Source organism: Acartia tonsa, chromosome 7, assembly GCF_053477335.1.
Source record: "Acartia tonsa isolate MP-2025a chromosome 7, ASM5347733v1, whole genome shotgun sequence".
Taxonomy (NCBI): Eukaryota; Metazoa; Arthropoda; class Copepoda; order Calanoida; family Acartiidae; genus Acartia; species Acartia tonsa.
In genome coordinates this window covers 32833512-32852826 of record NC_137266.1, presented here as the reverse complement: position 1 = coordinate 32852826, position 19315 = coordinate 32833512, and the positions used below count along the sequence as shown (strand labels likewise).

The 19315-nt window shown below is 31.0% G+C and overlaps 1 protein-coding gene across 3 annotated transcripts in view; it reads left to right on the top strand.

The window, feature by feature from the left end:
* The window catches only part of LOC145323596 (nidogen-like), a 63800-nt gene that overhangs the window by 39262 nt on the left and 5223 nt on the right, over positions 1-19315 (top strand). For 2 of the 3 annotated variants that reach the window (XM_080165980.1, XM_080165979.1), the window contains 39 exons: positions 926-1037; positions 1221-1277; positions 1965-2072; positions 2271-2341; positions 2772-2878; positions 3367-3444; positions 3892-3953; positions 4354-4422; positions 4839-4940; positions 5469-5576; positions 6299-6365; positions 6579-6630; positions 6781-6837; positions 7105-7172; positions 7692-7758; positions 8474-8607; positions 9166-9257; positions 9485-9544; positions 9753-9778; positions 10120-10161; positions 10490-10587; positions 10876-10960; positions 11294-11366; positions 11825-11895; positions 12272-12377; positions 12864-13003; positions 13356-13450; positions 13659-13746; positions 14614-14652; positions 14891-14968; positions 15317-15389; positions 15752-15831; positions 16359-16434; positions 16722-16777; positions 17080-17149; positions 17279-17347; positions 17896-17964; positions 18140-18290; positions 19146-19276. In XM_080165980.1, coding sequence (XP_080022106.1) covers positions 926-1037; positions 1221-1277; positions 1965-2072; positions 2271-2341; positions 2772-2878; positions 3367-3444; positions 3892-3953; positions 4354-4422; positions 4839-4940; positions 5469-5576; positions 6299-6365; positions 6579-6630; positions 6781-6837; positions 7105-7172; positions 7692-7758; positions 8474-8607; positions 9166-9257; positions 9485-9544; positions 9753-9778; positions 10120-10161; positions 10490-10587; positions 10876-10960; positions 11294-11366; positions 11825-11895; positions 12272-12377; positions 12864-13003; positions 13356-13450; positions 13659-13746; positions 14614-14652; positions 14891-14968; positions 15317-15389; positions 15752-15831; positions 16359-16434; positions 16722-16777; positions 17080-17149; positions 17279-17347; positions 17896-17964; positions 18140-18290; positions 19146-19276 — 3187 coding nt within the window. The remainder of the gene's footprint in view (positions 1-925; positions 1038-1220; positions 1278-1964; positions 2073-2270; positions 2342-2771; positions 2879-3366; positions 3445-3891; positions 3954-4353; positions 4423-4838; positions 4941-5468; positions 5577-6298; positions 6366-6578; positions 6631-6780; positions 6838-7104; positions 7173-7691; positions 7759-8473; positions 8608-9165; positions 9258-9484; positions 9545-9752; positions 9779-10119; positions 10162-10489; positions 10588-10875; positions 10961-11293; positions 11367-11824; positions 11896-12271; positions 12378-12863; positions 13004-13355; positions 13451-13658; positions 13747-14613; positions 14653-14890; positions 14969-15316; positions 15390-15751; positions 15832-16358; positions 16435-16721; positions 16778-17079; positions 17150-17278; positions 17348-17895; positions 17965-18139; positions 18291-19145; positions 19277-19315) is intronic. The other variant, XM_080165981.1, reaches the window with a different exon arrangement.

Genomic DNA, 19315 nt, shown 5'->3' with positions numbered 1-19315 from the left:
TAATTAAAGAACTGCCAACCTAAAATAATGTAACAAGAGTTTACATATGAAGCAATTATAAAAAGTAGGCAGAACCGCCATTCCTGCCGAATAATTCCGAAAAACGTCTAAAAACATTGTTTTATTTAAATTGATAATTTGTGTAAGAAATTTAACTAAAACAGTAGCTATTAGTCTTATGAGAAGAGAAATTATGAAAAACTCTAAAAAAATACATTTTAAAGACATAAAATAGGAAAAAGTGTTTTTAATAAATTTCATGGCTCAACATACAAATAAAAAATTAAATGAAGGTAAAAAACATGTAATATACGTATTCTCATATTCAACTTTAAAAAAAGCATACTAATAAAAAAACTAAAATTGCAAAAAATAATTTGATTGTTTTTTATTAAACCAGGAATAAAGAGTAAGGCTTGTCTTTAATTATTTTTCTTACATGATTTTGCAGTATGAATTAGCTTTCCCAAATTATTGTAATTGTACATAAATAAATTTTTATACTTTCTTTCTTCATATGTTCATTCTTGGTGATTTTAATATTTTATTTCAATGTTTGTAAACAAACAGACAGAAAATTTGATGTTTTGCTTTATATCTGGTGTAAGGCTATATTAATTGGGGAAGAAAGAATGAAAATAAAAATGCATTTGTCGAGATAGCGATAGATTTTTTCTTAAAATCAATTATAGGGCTAAAATCTACAAACAATACATAACCTATTTTTACATTGCGCACATTGAAAAGCGATTTAGACCTTCATTTGGGCCACACTAATGCTTAGCATAGAACGCTATCAATAATAACATATTGATTACGTTTTACAGACTGAAAGAAAGACTATAACTGTACCTGGCATACATGCCTTTTTAAGTTTCGGAAAGAGTAGCTTCGCTATTACTCTTAACTACTGTATATTATTTAGAGGTTGAGAGAGCGAGTCAAGGATGTGAACAAGGGAGATCCTTGTGCCATTCAGAGGCGAGCTGTAGGGCCACAGGAAATGGTGGATTTTGTTGTGCTTGTAATAGAGGATGGTAAGTTTAAAGATCTGTTGCTTTACTTGTGCTTCCTTTAACTTAAATTACATGCTGTGAAAAAAATATACATTTTTTTATTACTTATATAATAACTCAGATTATCTTTACTCTTTTTTTGTGGCTAAGCCCCTAGAGGCCTGTACTTTTACTATTAAGTTGGTAAAACAATATTAATTTCAGGTATGGAAATGGAGAAAACTGCTTGGAAAATGAAATGCCTCAAAGAGTTAAAGGAAGGTAAAATCATTGTAGAATAATTTAAATGTTTGGGTATAGTCCCTTTGGTGGCAATGCTTTTCTCATATTTCTAGACCCTGCGGGTGGCTCTAACCCTCCGGGGCCAATTGTCTAATCCTGCAGGGCAATCATCTAACCCAATATAACATAACCTAACCTAAAATAACCTATCAAAATTAATTTTCTAAATACGACGAATCGCCCTTAAAGGGGCGTTGCGACGAAAGGGACTGTACCCAAATGTTTTGTAAAACTTTCTTGTCAACTTTCATAACATATTACTGCTAGAAGGTTATAACTACAAAATTATTAAATTGAAAATAAATTGCGTGGTAATTGATCAGTAAGATATACATTATTATTAATGTCATAATTCTATTTAGAATGAATGGAGAATTAAATTGCGTGGTAATTGATCAGCAAGATATACATTGTTATTAATATCATAATTCTATTTAGAATGAATGGAGAATTAAATTGCGTGGTAATTGATCAGCAAGATATACATTGTTATTAATATCATAATTCTATTTAGAATGAATGGAGAATTAAATTGCGTGGTAATTGATCAGCAAGATATACATTGTTATTAATATCATAATTCTATTTAGAATGAATGGAGAATTAAATGGTGTGGTAATTGATCAGCAAGATATACATTGTTATTAATATCATAATTCTATTTAGAATGAATGGAGAATTAAATGGTGTGGTAATTGATCAGCAAGATATACATTGTTATGTAGTAACTAATGATGGCAAAACATATACAGCTGTTAGCAGTGTTAATAACAAGTAAGAAAAGTATAAAACAAAGACAAAAACATCCATAAGTAATATAGAAATAACAATTTCACTCTTTATAACACTGATGTTCTTTAAGCTTGCATCATTTTACTCTCAATTAATTATTAAACTAAACAATTTTATAAAAGCCTAAATTGAAAGTTCTTAATACACTTAAACTAAAATAAAACCTTATTTAATGTTAAGGATTGGTTGGTCCATGCAAGGTCTAGTGCCAATAGGAACTGCAATTTCCTGGCTTTTTGCACTTCCTCAAGGTAAATTTTATTCAGCATAGCTTGGTCTAAGATTTTTTAGTCAATAAGATATCTTTTCACAAAGCGTCAACAATAACGATAACTTATCATACCTTATCTAATACTTCCATAAAAAATAGTGGGATTCCCCACCCCCCTCTTCAATAATGATTGTTTTTAATTTTCAGTGGGTTTCCTACCCCAAGGAAAATACCTTTAAACTTTCGAAAAAAAAATAGTTAATTTCCTGATAAACAAAAGTAAAACCCAATAGGTCAAACGGATGGCTAGATCTTAAGGTTTATCTATAAAGATAGACGGACAGAAATTGTTTATTATATATAGATAAATATATAAATATTTTTTTCTTTTTTCACTTACCAAGTAACAGCCAAAAGACCTACTACTTCTAATACTTATCGAGAGGAGCTTTACTCTAAAATCTATGTAGGAGAAGGAAGAAATGGATTTAGTTTGACCGGCGGAGAATTTAACTACACTGCGGTTGTTCATTATCCAGATACTCAGGAACAAGTTAACATTAACATGGTTGCTAAGGTAAGTTTGCTTGTAGAGTAGCTGCGACTAAAATATCATAAATAAAAGTAAAAAGAATACAAAAATTATAAAATAGGTCCTTTTTTTGAAAATTAAGTGCAAGATTTAAAATGGCTGTAGTCAAAGAGATTGTGGTTAAGTATCTAGGTAACGACAACCTTAAGCATTTAAAGTAAGAGTAATAAAAAATCTAATGTATCTATTCTGAAACTACAATCAATTTCTTGACATTTAGAAACATATATCTACTTTATATAAGGAGAGTCCATCAAACTGTCCATTCTAATCCAGATCTAAATCATACATTCAAATAATATTCCCTAAGCAATACTTTACTGCATATTGTATGTAAGGAATATGACAAAAAAACCTATTTAAATACTGTACTGTATTAAAGTAATAGTGAATCTAAAATATTTATTTCTTTTCGCCGATACCGTGCTATTTATTATGTAGAACAGCTACTCTATATAATAACTTAATTGTAGGGAGTGAATGTGTTTGATTATATGACAGCTGACATGAAAATTTCTGGAAGTGTACCTGTCATACCAGAAAAAGCTAAGGTATAATTAGACTTTTCTAATTGGTATTTAAATTCTATTAAAATCATATACACAAAGAATTTAATTAAATATCATTATAAAGACAAAATATATTGTTTGTAGAATACGTTATTATAAATGTTATAATAGTTTAATTTTTTTTGAATGAAAAAGTAATATCAACATAGATTTTCTTCGGTTGGCTTATATAGATTCTTATATAAAAGTAACAGGATGTTTGTGTGTAACAAAGGATCTACTTAACCGCTGAAACGATTTGATTTCACTTGCAATGAAGTTTCGTATAGGACTAGGGAAGTAATGTTTATAAATATTTTGAGGAGAGCATCTTCAACCTTTTCCGTCAAGTCCTCAAGGGCGTAGCCACTAGTTATTCCAACATTAGTACGAAGAAATTAACTTAGAGTCCTGCAAGAAAAGTTTAAATTATTAAACATCTATTCTTAGATAAAGGTAGAGAGTCAAACACTACATTTCATAAGAACTCAACCTGGTTATATTAGATCTAGGTAAATTATTTTATTTTTTATGTTTTTAATTTTTAATTTATTTTTTACATTTTTTTATTAGTTAAACTTGTTTGTAAAAGTTTTGAAAGGCGAAGCTTTTCTATAATTAGGGTAGAACCGTAACGGGTAACTCTTTCCGTGTAGAATCTCTATAATCCTGTCCTAAAAATGTAAGTATGTCATTAAACAGTATTCTCCATTTAAGCAGTTTTGAAAGTTTGTTTAGACTTTTATTTATATTCTGCTTATTCAGTACAAGTGTTAATGTTAGTTTGTCTTACCGTTTCGAAGCTACGCTTTTATGGATGTTGTCATCCTTGTTTTCTTCTATTTTTGGTTTATTTCTTTTCTCATAACAAAACATTTTTTTTCTCTTTTGGTTGATATTATTAATTTTTAGAGGGCAACATTCATATTTAATCGAAGGACAGAATAAGGAGGTCCCATTTACTGTAGAACAAACCATCAGGTAACAATTTTGTATGTGCATGTTTATTCATCCTTCCATTTTCAATATTAGTTTTACAAAAATGGGGATTTTTCATGTTAGGATTGAGACACCCCTAGAAAAATTTGTTGAAAACATTCCTCGGACCAATAAGAAGCATCATAGTGAAAAGGGCATTAACAATTCATTGATTAATATGCTAACTAGGTTGTCCAAAAATGTCAAAAGTTAATTTGATTTAATTTCTACACAGTGGAGTGAACAGCAATTAGCATGGGGGAGGGGGGTAGGGGTTTGCGTGAAACCATAAGGGGAAGCAGGTCTTCCCAATTTCAAATTTTAGAGGGTTTAACACCCCTTTACACCACTATCTAGCACGCCCTTTTTGTACCTTTAATTAATTTTATTTTACAAATATAATTAACTTTCCTTTCTAGTTGGACAGAGTGCAGTGGAAGCCTAGATACAATTTCCAGAACAATGAAATTAGTCAATGATAGAAATTTTATTATTTATGACGAAGAAGAAGAAATTGTAAGGTGAACTTTTTTATTTTAAAATTTCCAGTTGTATCTTTAATTGTACTGTTGACGAAGCCCAAAATACATAACTTTTGCACCACGTCGTCTTCCTGTGACGTCATAAAATGAGGGAGATGAGAGGAGAAGTGGGATTAAGAAAATCCCTAAAAAAGATATGGAGAATATGACGTCACAGGAAGACGACATGGTGCAAAAGTTATGTATTTTGGGCTTTCTCGTACTGTTTATCTAGTGACCTGTCTTTTTATGAAGGCTAACCAAAACACATAAATTGTTGTAATAATTTCCCAGAATCTCTATCAAGCTAGCTGTTTTGGAAATCTTAATAGACATCTAACTGACTGCACAAAATAAGATACTTCAGTGATTAATATTGAAATTCTTTCATTTTGATGTTAAATATGGGATATATGTATGTTATTATACGTATATGAGAAAAACCTTTTCAATATTGAGTGAATTATATCTTAACCTTAAAAGTCATTGAAACATTTGCTTGTCCTGTTTCTACTGTTAATTATTTAGATATGCCATGAGAAGTACAATAAGTGATGTAGAGGGTACAGAAGACCTGTGTAAAATGTCTCCCTGTGGCCCTCATTCTATTTGTATACCAGACACAGTATCTTACAGGTATAATAATTGATTTAGGGGGTACAGAGGACCTGTGTAAAATGTCTCCCTGCGGACCTAATTCTATTTGTATACCAGACACAGTATCTTACAGGTATAATAAGTGATGAATAGGGTACAGAGGACCTGTGTAAAATGTCCCCCTGTGGCCCTCATTCTATTTGTATACCAGACACAGTGCAGTATCTTACAGGTATAATTAGTGATGTAGAGGGTACAGAGGACCTGTGTAAAATGTCCCCCTGTGGCCCTCATTCTATTTGTATACCAGACACAGTATCTTACAGGTATAATAAGTGATGTAGAGGGTACAGAGGACCTGTGTTAAATGTCCCCCTGTGGCCCTCATTCTATTTGTATACCAGACACAGTATCTTACAGGTATAGAATAGATGTAGAGGGTACAGAGGACCTGTGTAAAATGTCCCCCTGCGGCCCTCATTCTATTTGTATAATATAGTATCTTACAGGTATAATACATTTTAAATGTTACAAATATTATGTAATTTAAGGGAAAAAAATGAAATGAAATTTTTAGAAACAATTTACAGTAAATATATTTTTAAAAGCTTTGACTTTAGTCTCTTTGGGAGGGCGTTGGAGGTAATAAAAAAACCTTAAAAACCATTCCAGGGCATCCATAAAGTTTCCTTGAAACGTAGAATCAATTCGGACCAGCCTTTCCCTTTAGCTTCAGAAAAAAAACTTACTACTTTTTACAGTTGTGAGTGTGAAGAAGGGTTTATTCTGGAAGGAGCCAATGGATGTATAGATAAGAATGAATGCATGGTAAATTTTTCAATAAATTGAAAAATTATTAGCCTCAAGCTCAATATTATTAGATAGACAATAAAATCATTTTTTTAAGTGAGGGGAGAAAGTCGCTCAAAAATCAGCATGTGACGTCATAAAAATGAGGGATTATCCATCTTTTTGGGGGGGTTTTCTTTCCAACTCCTCGTGGGAGCTTTACTTTTTTTAAAACACAAATTATTTTATTAGTCAGAAGAATGGAACAAATGTGGAGATAACTCAGTGTGCATTAATAATCAGGGTAATATTTTATTTATTTTTAAATTAATCAATATTAAAAAAAAATTTTAACATTATTTTGCCAGTTGAAAGGTTGCGTGATTATTTAACATTCTTGTTTTACAATCTAATTTTAATCATGAATTAAGGCAATTAAAGTTTTCTATAATAGGAAGTTACAGCTGCGAATGCAAGGATGGATTTGTTGGAGATGGTTTTGAATGCTATGGTAATTGGAATTTTTTACTTAAATGAATTTTTATTCAATGAAGACTGACTGATTTCTAAACAACCATACAAACTTCCATTTCATTTTGATTTTAACTTTGATTTAAGTTTATTCAGAAAAAAATATGTTACTTTGGTTAGGTTAGGCCATGTATTGTAAAGTATTAAAAAAACATAAGACGTAAAGATCTTGCAGAGACTCAAAAGTTCTCTAAAATGAAAGGAGTATAGGGCTATTTTACATTAAAAAATAATATTTATGATTTAGAGAAAAGATCATGCTCAGAATTAAATTGTGGGCAAAACAGTAAATGTATCATCAATAAATTTGGACAGGTACAACAATTATGAAATCATAACATTGTGTATTGTTGTACAGCTACTATAAAAATAAACTTAAAGACTCTACTACTATCCAACATCCTTACAGAAAGGTAATAAAACTACACATTAATACTTTTTCTACAAAATTTTCATATACCTATACATACATTGGAACACAGTAATAGTGTCTGACTGATTATGACGTAACAAAAAAAAATAGCTAATGAGAGGCCGTTATTGACCAATGGTAAAATTTATAGTGGCCTCTCATTGGCTATTTTTTTTTGTTACGTCATAATCAGTCAGACACTATTACTGTGTTCCATACATTGTCTTTGATTGTATCTGAAAAATTGTCTTCCATTTACCTAAATGTACTTTTAACGTGTATGTTTTTTTTTGCCTGCTTCTGTAATTTCAGGACCTACGTACGAAATCTAATATGAATTTACTATGTCAATTATTCTCTAATATGATTATCAAAAGTAGTTCAAAACGTTGTGAATAATACTGTTTTTTCTTTACGTGTAGGGTGAATGTGAGTGTGTTGCAGGCTATGAAAAGGTCAAAGATGTCTGCAAATTTATTCCGTCAAAAGGTATATAAGGGATGCAGGGAGTAAGGGAGGGGACAATGGATCAAATATTCAATTTTTAGGAGTCTCAGACTTTGGGGACTGGCGTAAAGGGAATGTGCAAGAATTTAGCAGTTTCTGACTGAGTTTGGGGACTTGCGCATGAAATGCCGCTACTCGTTATGTATGTTTTGAATATTGCAGACGGGGAGAAGGGATAAGGGAAGTGGGTGCAAGGGAAATAAACACTCGTTGTGTTAGTTTGGAATGTAGCAGACGGGGAGAAGGGAGAAGGGAGGTGGGGGCAAGGGGCAAGGGAAATAAACAGAATAAAAAGGGGCAGTCATATTCTTGCTAGCAGCTGGCCGGGTCCAATAATCTTTTAATATAAAAATCACACCAAAAAACCTCAATATATTTCATCAAAAACAAGTTGTGATTTCACTTTACATGACGCTATGGAAATCTATTATTCAATTAACAATCCCTTTATAATTTCCTACAAATTTATTGGATTAAACTGGATTTCATGCCCTTTCTTTGATAACTCTTATATTGAATTAATTGCCCATTGTCCCCTCCCTTACTCCCTGTAAGGGATGGGACAATGGACACGCATCCGAATTCCCTCTTCGTTAGATTAAAAATGATTGAAAAAAAAATATTTTTAAGAGGAGAACGCCAAACTTTTCAATGTGGAATAATTAAACAATTGTTAAAAGGTTCATTCAATTTTTAGTGTCGCTCCGCGCCTTTGCTACACCTGACAGTCTAACGAGCAGTTTTAAAGATCTTGATGTTGATATTGGACCAAGAATTGAACATGTTTATGATGTTATTAATCATGGACCTTATGATGTGGGACATCTTATTGTAAGTATCAAATTCATTTCTGCTTATGATATCACAGCTAATAAATGTAAATTTGTAATATTACTCAGTAATTTTGATGGAAATCAGGGAGGCAGAGGATATTGTTTTGTATAATACACTGGTTATTTTATATGATGGTTTGTCCCAATTTTTACTTTTTAGCCAATTGATTTAATCCACACAAAGCTTGATTTTCAAAAAGTTTTATTAATTTATTATCCAATGTAACATACTTTCAATTCCCTTTATTGCATCTTGAGACAATATCTATCCATTAAAAATGATAAATGTAATAAGTATAGATGTATGTATAACCTATAAAACTACCTGACCCCTTTCTTAGGGACCATTTTCGTCTGACATTTCTGCTCTTTTGGAGCGACTTGGATGTGTTAATATTTACGATGCTATTTGATATTCAAAGACTCAATTGAAAGTCGGCAAAGGGTCCACTAGTTGAAAATATACAGTTATATTATCCCTTCTTCCTGTATTTTCTTACTCTAATAATAAAATCACGACAACAAGTCGATTGTAAGCAAATATTGTTTTTGTCAGGTAAACTTTTCCTGGCCACTGCAGGATGAATCAGGAACCTGGCTTCTCTATCTCAGAGAAACTCCTTATGTTCAATATGCTTCTGGGGAAAGGTAATTTTGGTTTCCAGTATGGCTTCGAAACCGATTAATATCCGCAGGATTAGAACCGGATCTCAGCTATTCGGAAAAATCATGTATAGCATCGTATTACAGACAATTTTCCATGAATAATGAAATATTAATAAAGTCTACAGCCCCAGCTCGGGGCTAATTAATGTATAGTAATTATTCGTTTGAATAGTATGCCAACAAAAAATACTATCAAACATATTTTTTAGGGAAAAGTGTGATATTTCTCCAGTTTTAGTAAACAGCTTGGATTTAAAGTTGATGAGAAGGTATTTATGTTCTTTTTATTTTCATATTAATATTTTTAGGGTGGGTTTCATAACCTTCCTTTATATTTTAAAATACTACCCAAGACCAATTTGAAGCAGTTAAATGTAAGTATTTAAGATCCTAAGAGACAGAAAGACAAACAAACTGTATATTATTTTCCAGAATGAAGATAAGATATTTTTAATAAAAGGATTCTTTTTGTTTCAGAAAGAAAAGGTTTGCAGACATGAAAGGTAAGTTTTATGCGTGTTTTTTTACTTAAATTTTCTATAAAGAGCGTCATTTTTTCGCATAATTCCGTAATTAGGTGCAATCTTACAGTCAAATTTGCTATTTAAGTGAAACTGTACTTAGATAGGACGAAGCGAACAGACTAATTAAACGCATAATTAAGAACAATTTGACCTATAATAAGCGCATTTGACTGGAAGCTTGCGTCCAATTTTACGGAATAAACATTATTATAAAACTTTGGAGATTGGTGTAATAAACAACGTCCCAATGTCTCCTCCCCCTCTCTGCTTAAAATTCACAATCAATAGGACTTATTTGTCATTTCATATGTTGTATTTAGATTATGAGATGAAATTGTATGGAGTTTTATATGAAGATCCAGGTTATCTTTTATTTTCATATTGTTCAAAAACATTTTCTTTTTTTGAGTGATTTTCTTTAATTAGTTAAGGAAAAATGAGTAAAATGGTTAATATTTTAATTTTCAATCCAATCAGAAACAGTGTATAGTTTCCAATAAAAAAATGACGTCTATAGTAGAAATGACCAATGATAAACCAGTATACAGTATATGTCATATTTATTGGACGCTATACACTGTTTCATCCATTAATATCCAGGAAGAATTAGGGTGATTAATTTATCATCTAGGTTACTATTCCTGCCATCAAAATAAACATATTTTGATGACTATCCTTCTAATCGTATAGAAACCTATGCTGTTACAGAGTATGATTACAGTGCTTTGACTGAACAAATCCTGAGTCTCTCCGAGTATGCTGATGCGCCTGACACTGATACTCAGGATCATACAGAAAAAAAAGATGGATCAAAGTAGAAAGAGAGTAAATAAGCCCTAAGCACTTTTGCCATGAGTATACTAGAAATACTGTCAAAAAATTCTAAATTAAGGGTCCATTTAAAATGAATGCTTTCATTTAAGGAGAGACAAAAAATTTATCATAAATTAATCAAAATCTTTTTTTTGAAATACTCTCAATTCTAAAATAGGTGGAATAGTTTAAAATGCAAGGTCTTGCAACTAAAAGGTAATGATGTTCTACTTCTTATTTTTTTCTTTCTTTATGCACAGGATTCAGCTGTTCTTCATTCTGATGAGGCACCTGAAGTAAATGATGGTATGAGTAATTCTAATGACTATCTACCTATGCATGATCCAGGTATTATTCAATCAGATGAAAAATTATTTAGTCTGTCTGCCAGTCACAAATAGTTTCCTTTGAGAGATAATATTTTAAGGTCTACCCTTATATAAAAGAAACAAGATGTGTGTGTGTGTGTGTGTCTGTCTGCCTGTGTGTACCAAAGGATCTTGCTATCCATTGAACCGATATGGATCTTCTTAACAATGTAGCTTCATATAGGCTAAGTGACGGTTGATAAGCCTCTAGACTCATTCCCCCTCCTCTCAAGTGTGAAATTACTCTGAAACTGCAGTTACTTAAACTTGTAATCTAATTATTTATTAAATATTTAATTCAAATAATTTTTAGAAAACGAAATAGAAGATTATGAATTAGATTTAGAGGATCCTCAAGATTTGGAATATAAGCTTAGTGAACCAAGGTACACCCTTTATTTCATCATTACACAGTTAATGGCAACAGCAAACATAGTCGACTACCAGTTTTCAAATTTGTTGTATCAACCGCAAACCAATTCAAATCATCAGCTTCCTTTCGTATCTTTATTGTTCTATTAAGCCTGCAAACCCTGTCAATAAACCTCCTATATTTAACGCTATTTAGTCGACATAATTAATGTCTATGATTTAAATTGAAAATGAAATTCGATATTATTTCAACCATAACAATTCCTAAATGTAGTCATTATGTAAACCATTGAAAATGTATATCGAAAAAAAATATAGTTGCAGGTATTATTTATGAAAATATTCATTTAGATTCTAAAACTTCAGCTAACCCTCAATCAACCTCACTTCACTACTTACTTTACTTACTCACTGCAGCTGATTTCTATAGTCAAAATGATTTTTGAAAAAAAAAAAAACTTTTTTTATTTAGTGAACCCGAAGCAAAACAAGTGTTACTAGAAAAGATTGCAACAAAAGAAGTTTCAGCACCAAGTTATGAAGGTCTAAAATTATTTATTTGATTGAGTTTCCCCCAAAGCGCAGAAAACCCCTACCCATAAATTTTAAACAAGTTGAAAATAACAGGAGAGGGGTAATTTTCGTTTGTTTGTTATATTGGGATTTGGGTAGCCCTACAGGGTTAGGGCACTGGAGGTAAATGCCTCGCAGTGCAAGGTACCCCCGCAGGGGTAAGACAAAGTGAAAATACTACCCATCCTAATTTTCATTTTTTTTGAAATTAAGGGGGTGGAGTTTCATTGCTGGACAGGTACTTTGAAAGAAAGGATCGTTGAATTAACGATTTAACGAGGACAATAGCTTTGTTTAGGGGAAGTTGCGCTTCAAAAAATATAACTACATATTATTTTTATTCTAGGTTTAAATGTTTTTGGACGAGTAAACTTCTTGTGTAGACTGAAGCTAGCTGTCAATGAGAGAGCCACAGTCAAAATTATGTCTCATGTTAGCTCTAAACAAATTAGGTACATTATTTATATTGAAAACCAGAAGAAGGAAAACAGAAAATTATCTTTTTTAATTAGCTGTATTTTGAACTAAGTAAAGAATTTGATTTTAAAAATATTATCATTTTGATAAATGTATAAGTATTGAAGTATATCCTTGCCAACTACCTGGATCAAGTGTTGATGACCTTTTATGTCTGCTCGCCAAATGCTTTATGCACTTTTGTAGCGACTTAGAGTTAATATTTACGATGCTCTTGGCTGATATTCCAAGACCCAATTAAAAGTCGGCACAGGGTCCACAGGGTGGGGACATACATTTACTAAACTCCTCCCCCCTCTAATGTTTTACTCTATTATAATTTCTTTATCAAAGACTTTATCAAAGTAAAGTGGGATATCCCTTATACTTAAAAAGACCTAGAAACCCAGCTGTTTTCAGGGATCTTAATTAACACGGACACATAAAACACAAAGATCCATATTGTATGATATTTATTTTAGAAAATCTTATGAATCTGTGTCCAAACTCTCCTTCAAATCTACAGGAGAAATATTGGTTGATGAGCTAATCAAAACTAAGAATGGAGCTAGAAAATTTGCTAAAACTACCCTCTCTGTTTTAGATCCTAGATATGTACAAGGTAAATAATATGTTTATGTGTGTAATGTATACATTTTAAATCACACGACGATTGCACAAATGGTTAGTAGTCCTATCAAATCAAAGGCTTCAAGTTTCTCAATAATTGTTTAGCAGAGCCAAGTTGGAAATACAAGTTATCTAGACACCTTTAAAAGTTACAGCTGGTCCTAATGCATATTTTTACCATAACATGATAATGCAAGAAAGCGTTCTGCCTTTAAATACTTCTGCTTTTTTGTTTTGAGTACCCTATTAGCCAGTTGTATTTTAAAATGTACAAAAAAACTCTTATTTATCTTATTTGATCAGTATTTATTATGAATTTTTACATTATTCTTTTTTTAAATAAGGGCCTGGAGCTGGAGTACAATGTAAAGATGTTCTATGTCACAAATATGCCACATGTTCTATTATTTTTGATAAACAGACTAAAGCTCTATGTCAGGTATGATTCATAATCCTATGTCTCAAATATACCTCATATTCTATTATTTTTGACAAGCAGACTGAAAGCAAATTTTCATTTAAAATCCAAATCCAAATGTAGCGAAGAGAGAAAAATTCCTAAAAGGAAAGTAACAAAACAGAAGATGAGACAGAAACGGCATGATTAGGAGTATTTTTGAAATTGGTAAATTGCTTCAATCTTTAAGTGTCCTGAAGGGTTCCAGGGAGATGGAGTGGAGACGTGTGAACCTGGAGAAGTACTACCTCCAATCATGGAGAAGGATTGTAGGACAGGTAAAATTGCAGATTTATCTATTACAAGGACGATAACGCCAAATAATAGCGAAGATAGATATAAAGAAAAAGTGAAAATTAGAAAGAAAGGCAGATAGACACAGCCTTCAAAACTTATCTTTGTTGATTAAAAAGAAATACAAAAAGTATAATTGATTAATATTAAAATCATATGAAATAGCGCATTATTTATTTACTAAGTATATTTGCGATAACTTTTATTTAATAGATTCTTCCAATTTTTAACATTTACAAAACAGCCTACTTTATTGCTTCAAGATCCATATCAGATCTATATAGGAAATAAATGTCTATATACGAGCTCAAGTTTTCCAAGGAATAAATGTTTGAAACTCATAGTGCTCCAATAATCCATAATAAACTCCCATTGACCAGAACGATATGACCCATTATTTTACTGCATGAAGAATAAATTCTTCTTTTTATTTCATGTTGCTATTTGAATTATATTGAAGTATTAAATTTATATTCATAAAACAGAAAATTTAATTTTATAATATAGTAAATAAAAGAAAACTTAGTTTTAAAATAATTTGATACTAGCGATACGTGCGTAATGGGGTCAGATATTGAACTAAAATTTAACAGTCAATTAAACATTTTAACCCTTTCAAGACGAAAATTTGAAATAAATAATATTAGGATCCTAAAATATTTTAAAGAAAGAGGAAATACTTTAATACTTTAAACAGAGATAGGACAATGGAAGAAAAATATTAATATTCAATCTAGCTAATAGCGGAATAATTTTAGAACGCCACCTCTAGTAAATTATATCCTTAATCTCAAATGTTTGAAATAAAGTTTGTTTTTTGAAATTAATAAATGAGTTAAAACTTATTTTAGAAAGAATCTGTGGAGAAAATGCTGAATGTACCTACCAGGAATATTTTTATTTCAAATCCACCTTTAGAATAATTATGTTAACTATTATATTCAATAATTTGAAGAAAATAAAGTTTTAAAGTTTGAACGAAAATAGCTAAAAGCCAAGAACCGCAAATTTTTTAGTTAAGGATTCGTGATATAATCTGTGTAACATGTATAAGTTCTATAAATCTAAATAAATTTACATTTCTTACAATATTCATGTCACAAAAAAATGAAAATATGAAATAATAGGCAGAGGCAGCAATGTACAAATGTGTTTGTAAGCCTGGCTACTTTGGAAATGGTGTTACTTGTAACTCAGAAGCTGAAGGTTGCACAATTATTTTAATAATCAAGGATAAATACTCCCCAAATTAGCTGAGCCTTTTTAAATTATATATTAAATATACATACTAACTAAAGTCCTTACGTCCATTTTAAATTTTAAATTATATAATTATCCTATTAACCTGATTTTTAGAAAGGTGAATTTTTAGGTTTTAAAACGTTAGTACGTTCAATATTAGCAATATTTCATCAGCTTTACATGTATCTGTTTTTTACATAATCAGACAACAATTCAAATTTATATTTTTCTAAAAGTATGATTCGTTGAACTTCATAGATGTTATTCACATTGTCAGTGAGTATTCTATTACAATTTAATTTAAATTTTTAGGTGGAGAAACAATACCACATGAATGTTCTACAGATTCAGATTGTGAACCAACTAAATATTGTCTCAATAGAGGGTAAATAACTTATATTAAAAGCTAATCTTTCCTACAGTTTTCTAAAATAAGTGTCGATCGGGATTTTAACCTATTTTATGTGAGATGACCGTAATTGTTGTTGTCGGTATAGCTTTATTTTTATGGATGTTGTTATACTTATTTATTATTTCTCTTAGATCGGATATTTACCTAGATTGTTAAAAATCTCAAATCTTTTTGTTAAAAATATGGTGTGGTCTTATGCATTACCAATTTTATGCTTAAAAGTTTAGATAAACTTCACAGAAAATTCAACCTTTTATCTTTAATAGCAGCCGAACACTAAACTTTATCCCATATAGTTTCTTACAGACAAAATTAAACATGCTTTAATGTTTTAGTGGAGACTTTGCGCGAGTTTGTAGATGTAGACCTGGATTCTTTACACAAGGAGATTCTTGTATTCCAAATCAACAAGCAGGTGAAATATAATCCGACAAATCGTTGCTATGTCAGGTTGTGTGACTTTAATAAAACTAATAAAAATAAGTCATTACTATGTAGAGTTAGGACTTCCATAAATAAGCCATGCAATGAAAAGGTTACTTGTCTCTAGGATTTTAGGACATACAAGATACATTTTCCTTTAGTTATTCTTAGACGTTGGTACTAGCTCTAATTCAAAGTTATTTTGGTTAGTTTCTGCTAATATTTTCTGGAAAAGTTTTTAGTGCGTAGGGAGATTACATTAGACTGCAATATTGTAAAAACGATATCTTATTCATTAGCTTTAACAAATTGAGGAATTTTATCAAATTTTGATTTGATTGTACAAACTTTTATTGTACAATCGAACAATAGTTTTATTCTACAGAAGTTGTTATTTTTTGTAATTGATTCCTTATTATGTACTATATCTCAAGATCAATGTTTGAAAAAACCTTAATTTGTTTCTTCACAGTCTGAACTAAAAAGCCAATATAAGAAGTAAAATTTAATTTTACTAAGGTTGTGATCTGTTGAAAAATTGTGCTGAAACAGCTGATTGTGTTAGAAATTCAGTCTCAGGTCTTCATGAATGCAGGTTAATATTATTGTTAATATGTCAACTTTTTGTTCAGAGCATTTTATAAAAATACTTTTTTAGAAGCTTAGTTACTCCTTATTCAGATTATGAATATCAAATGAAAATTGAAAATAATAACTTAATTGTACGTAAATAAGTCCTTTCAATTCCAGCATAAATGTGCTACTTATTTAAAATTTGGCTTCCATAAACATTCAATCAATATTACTTTTTCTTTTCAAACCCTCTGCTTAAATCAAAACTACAACATATAAAAAATTACTAAATTTCTACTAATTGTGCAGGTGTTCAAGTGGTTATCAGGGGAATGGAACCTATTGTCAAAGAGAAGTAGTAATAGGTGAGTCATTTTATTACATATCCCTATATTTATAAATTTTGGGGGGCAAAAACATTTTCAGTCCATTTGTCATATCATTGCTCGATTATACATCACATTGGTGTTAAGGAGCAAAGAAAAGCTTATGGGGAGGAGGGGGGGGGGAGGGTAAATCAATCAAGAATGGGTTTGAAAAAAACTAAACTTTTGAAAGCAAGAAAAATTTTGATTCAAAGAATTTTTTGGCTAGAAATACTGCGAATTTGGGTAGTTTTGTTTATATTCAAGAAAATCTTTGTAATCTAAATAATTATTTTTCAAAGGATGTAATATACTTGAGAATTGTGGAAAGTTTGCTACTTGCGAGTTTGAAATAATGAGCAGGGGTTATAGGTAAGATTAAACCTTGAGAAGTTTTCAAGAACCTTATTTCATAAGAATTAATGCATTACCTATTTTAAAGTTTCTTTAAATGACAAAACTATTGATTAGTTTCTTAATGAGTATCTTAAATTTGTTTAGATGTATGTGTGATAGCGCTAGAGGATTTGCTGGGGATGGATTTACTTGTAAACCAGCTCAACATTGCAGGTTTTAACAGTTTATGATTTCTATGATCCATTATTTAAGTCTTGTACAATCTGATAAAAGCATTCCTAGAACTTGTACTTTAAGTTATGCAACACTTATTACAAAGAAACACCAGAAATAGAAGTTTTGTAGGAGGGGATAGAAGCGGGTAATACTCACAATTTAATGTCCTTTATGCCCCCCCCCCCTTCCCGAATCCTTGCTCTCACTCAAAAAGAATAGTTTCAAATTGCAAATTGCGAACAAGAGAACTGCAAACATATTTGACTTATAAATTTAGACACAGAAAATAAATATAAATAATTGAATATGATTAAATTTGTAACAGTACATAAAAATACATACAGAAAATATTAGATAGGATAATATCTATCAAATGATTCTAAACTTTAATTATATTAATAAAAAAAATGAAACTATTTTTTTTAACAATCCAATTCCCTCCCCTTTCAGTTTTATTGTCCTTGTTGACAGGTGGCTGAAATCGCGGCTGCCGATCCCTGCAAAGTACTATTTGGGACCTTTGTTTTTAAACTTTTAATTTTCAGATTTAACCCAGCTGTGTGCCATCCCAATGCTGACTGTTTACAAATCCAGGGTTCTGACCATGGCTGCAGGTAAAACAAAATAAAAGTAATAAAATGGCTTTCTATTTGTTTCTTTATATCTTCTGAATAGCCAATGTAAAAGTTCTATAGCTGTTAGGTTTGTTTATAGGTTGTTTTGAGTTAATTTAACAAAGGGGGTAAGTATTCTTGTTAGGTTTCAATATAACAAATCTATTTATTTCAGGTGTAAGCCACAATTTAAAGGGGATGGATTAAGTTGTGATCCACTGCCAAGATTTGAGGGAAATTTTGCTATTGTGGCTCAGGGAATGGCACTAATAAAGGTTCCAATGAGTGGTAGAGGTTCTAGACCTCTTAATATTCAATCTAATCAGGTAAGCATAGCTAGTATCATAGTTCCTATGAGTGGTAGAGGTTCTAGACCTCTTAATATTGAATCTAATCAGGTAATCATAGCTAGTATCATAGTTCCTATGAGTGGTAGAGGTTCTAGACCTCTTAATATTGAATCTAATCAGATAATCATAGCTAGTATCATAGTTCCTATGAGTGGTAGAGGTTCTAGACCTCTTAATATTGAATCTAATCAGGTAAGCATAGCTAGTATCATAGTTCCTATGAGTGGTAGAGGTTCTAGACCTCTTAATATTGAAACTAATCAGGTAAGCATAGCAAGTATCATAGTTCCTATGAGTGGTAGAGGTTCTAGACCTCTTAATATTAAATCTAATCAGGAAAGCATAGCTAGTATCATAGTTCCTATGAGTGGTACAGGTTCTAGACCTCTTAATATTCAATCCAATCAGGTAATCATAGCTAGTATCATAGTTCCTATGAGTGGTAGAGGTTCTAGACCTCTTAATATTCAATCTAATCAGATAATCATAGCTAGTATCATAGTTCCTATGAGTGGTGGAGGTTCTAGACCTCTTAATATTCAATCTAATCAGATAATCATAGCTAGACTCATAGTTCCTATGAGTGGTAGAGGTTCTAGACCTCTTAATATTCAATCTAATCAGGTAGGCATAGCTATTATCATATTTCTTATAATTAGTAGAGGTTCTAGACATCTTAATATTCAATTCAATCATTCAAGCATAGTTATAGTACTACGTCAAACCTTAGATACGTCAAACAGTAGATGCGACAAACACTAGATGCAGCATATGCTGGACAGACAGTCAATGGATGCAACAAACCCTAGACTACGACAAACTATATTTTAGTTATCTGCTGGTGTAGATTTTGACTGTTCAAGTGGAATGTATTACTGGACAGATACACATAATAAGGTTATAAGAAGAGCTCCACTCTCTGGTTCTTCTCCTGTAGAAGATTTCTTTACAGAAGGATTAAGGTAGATTGTAAACACTTGTAAAAATAGTAATGGTTTGTC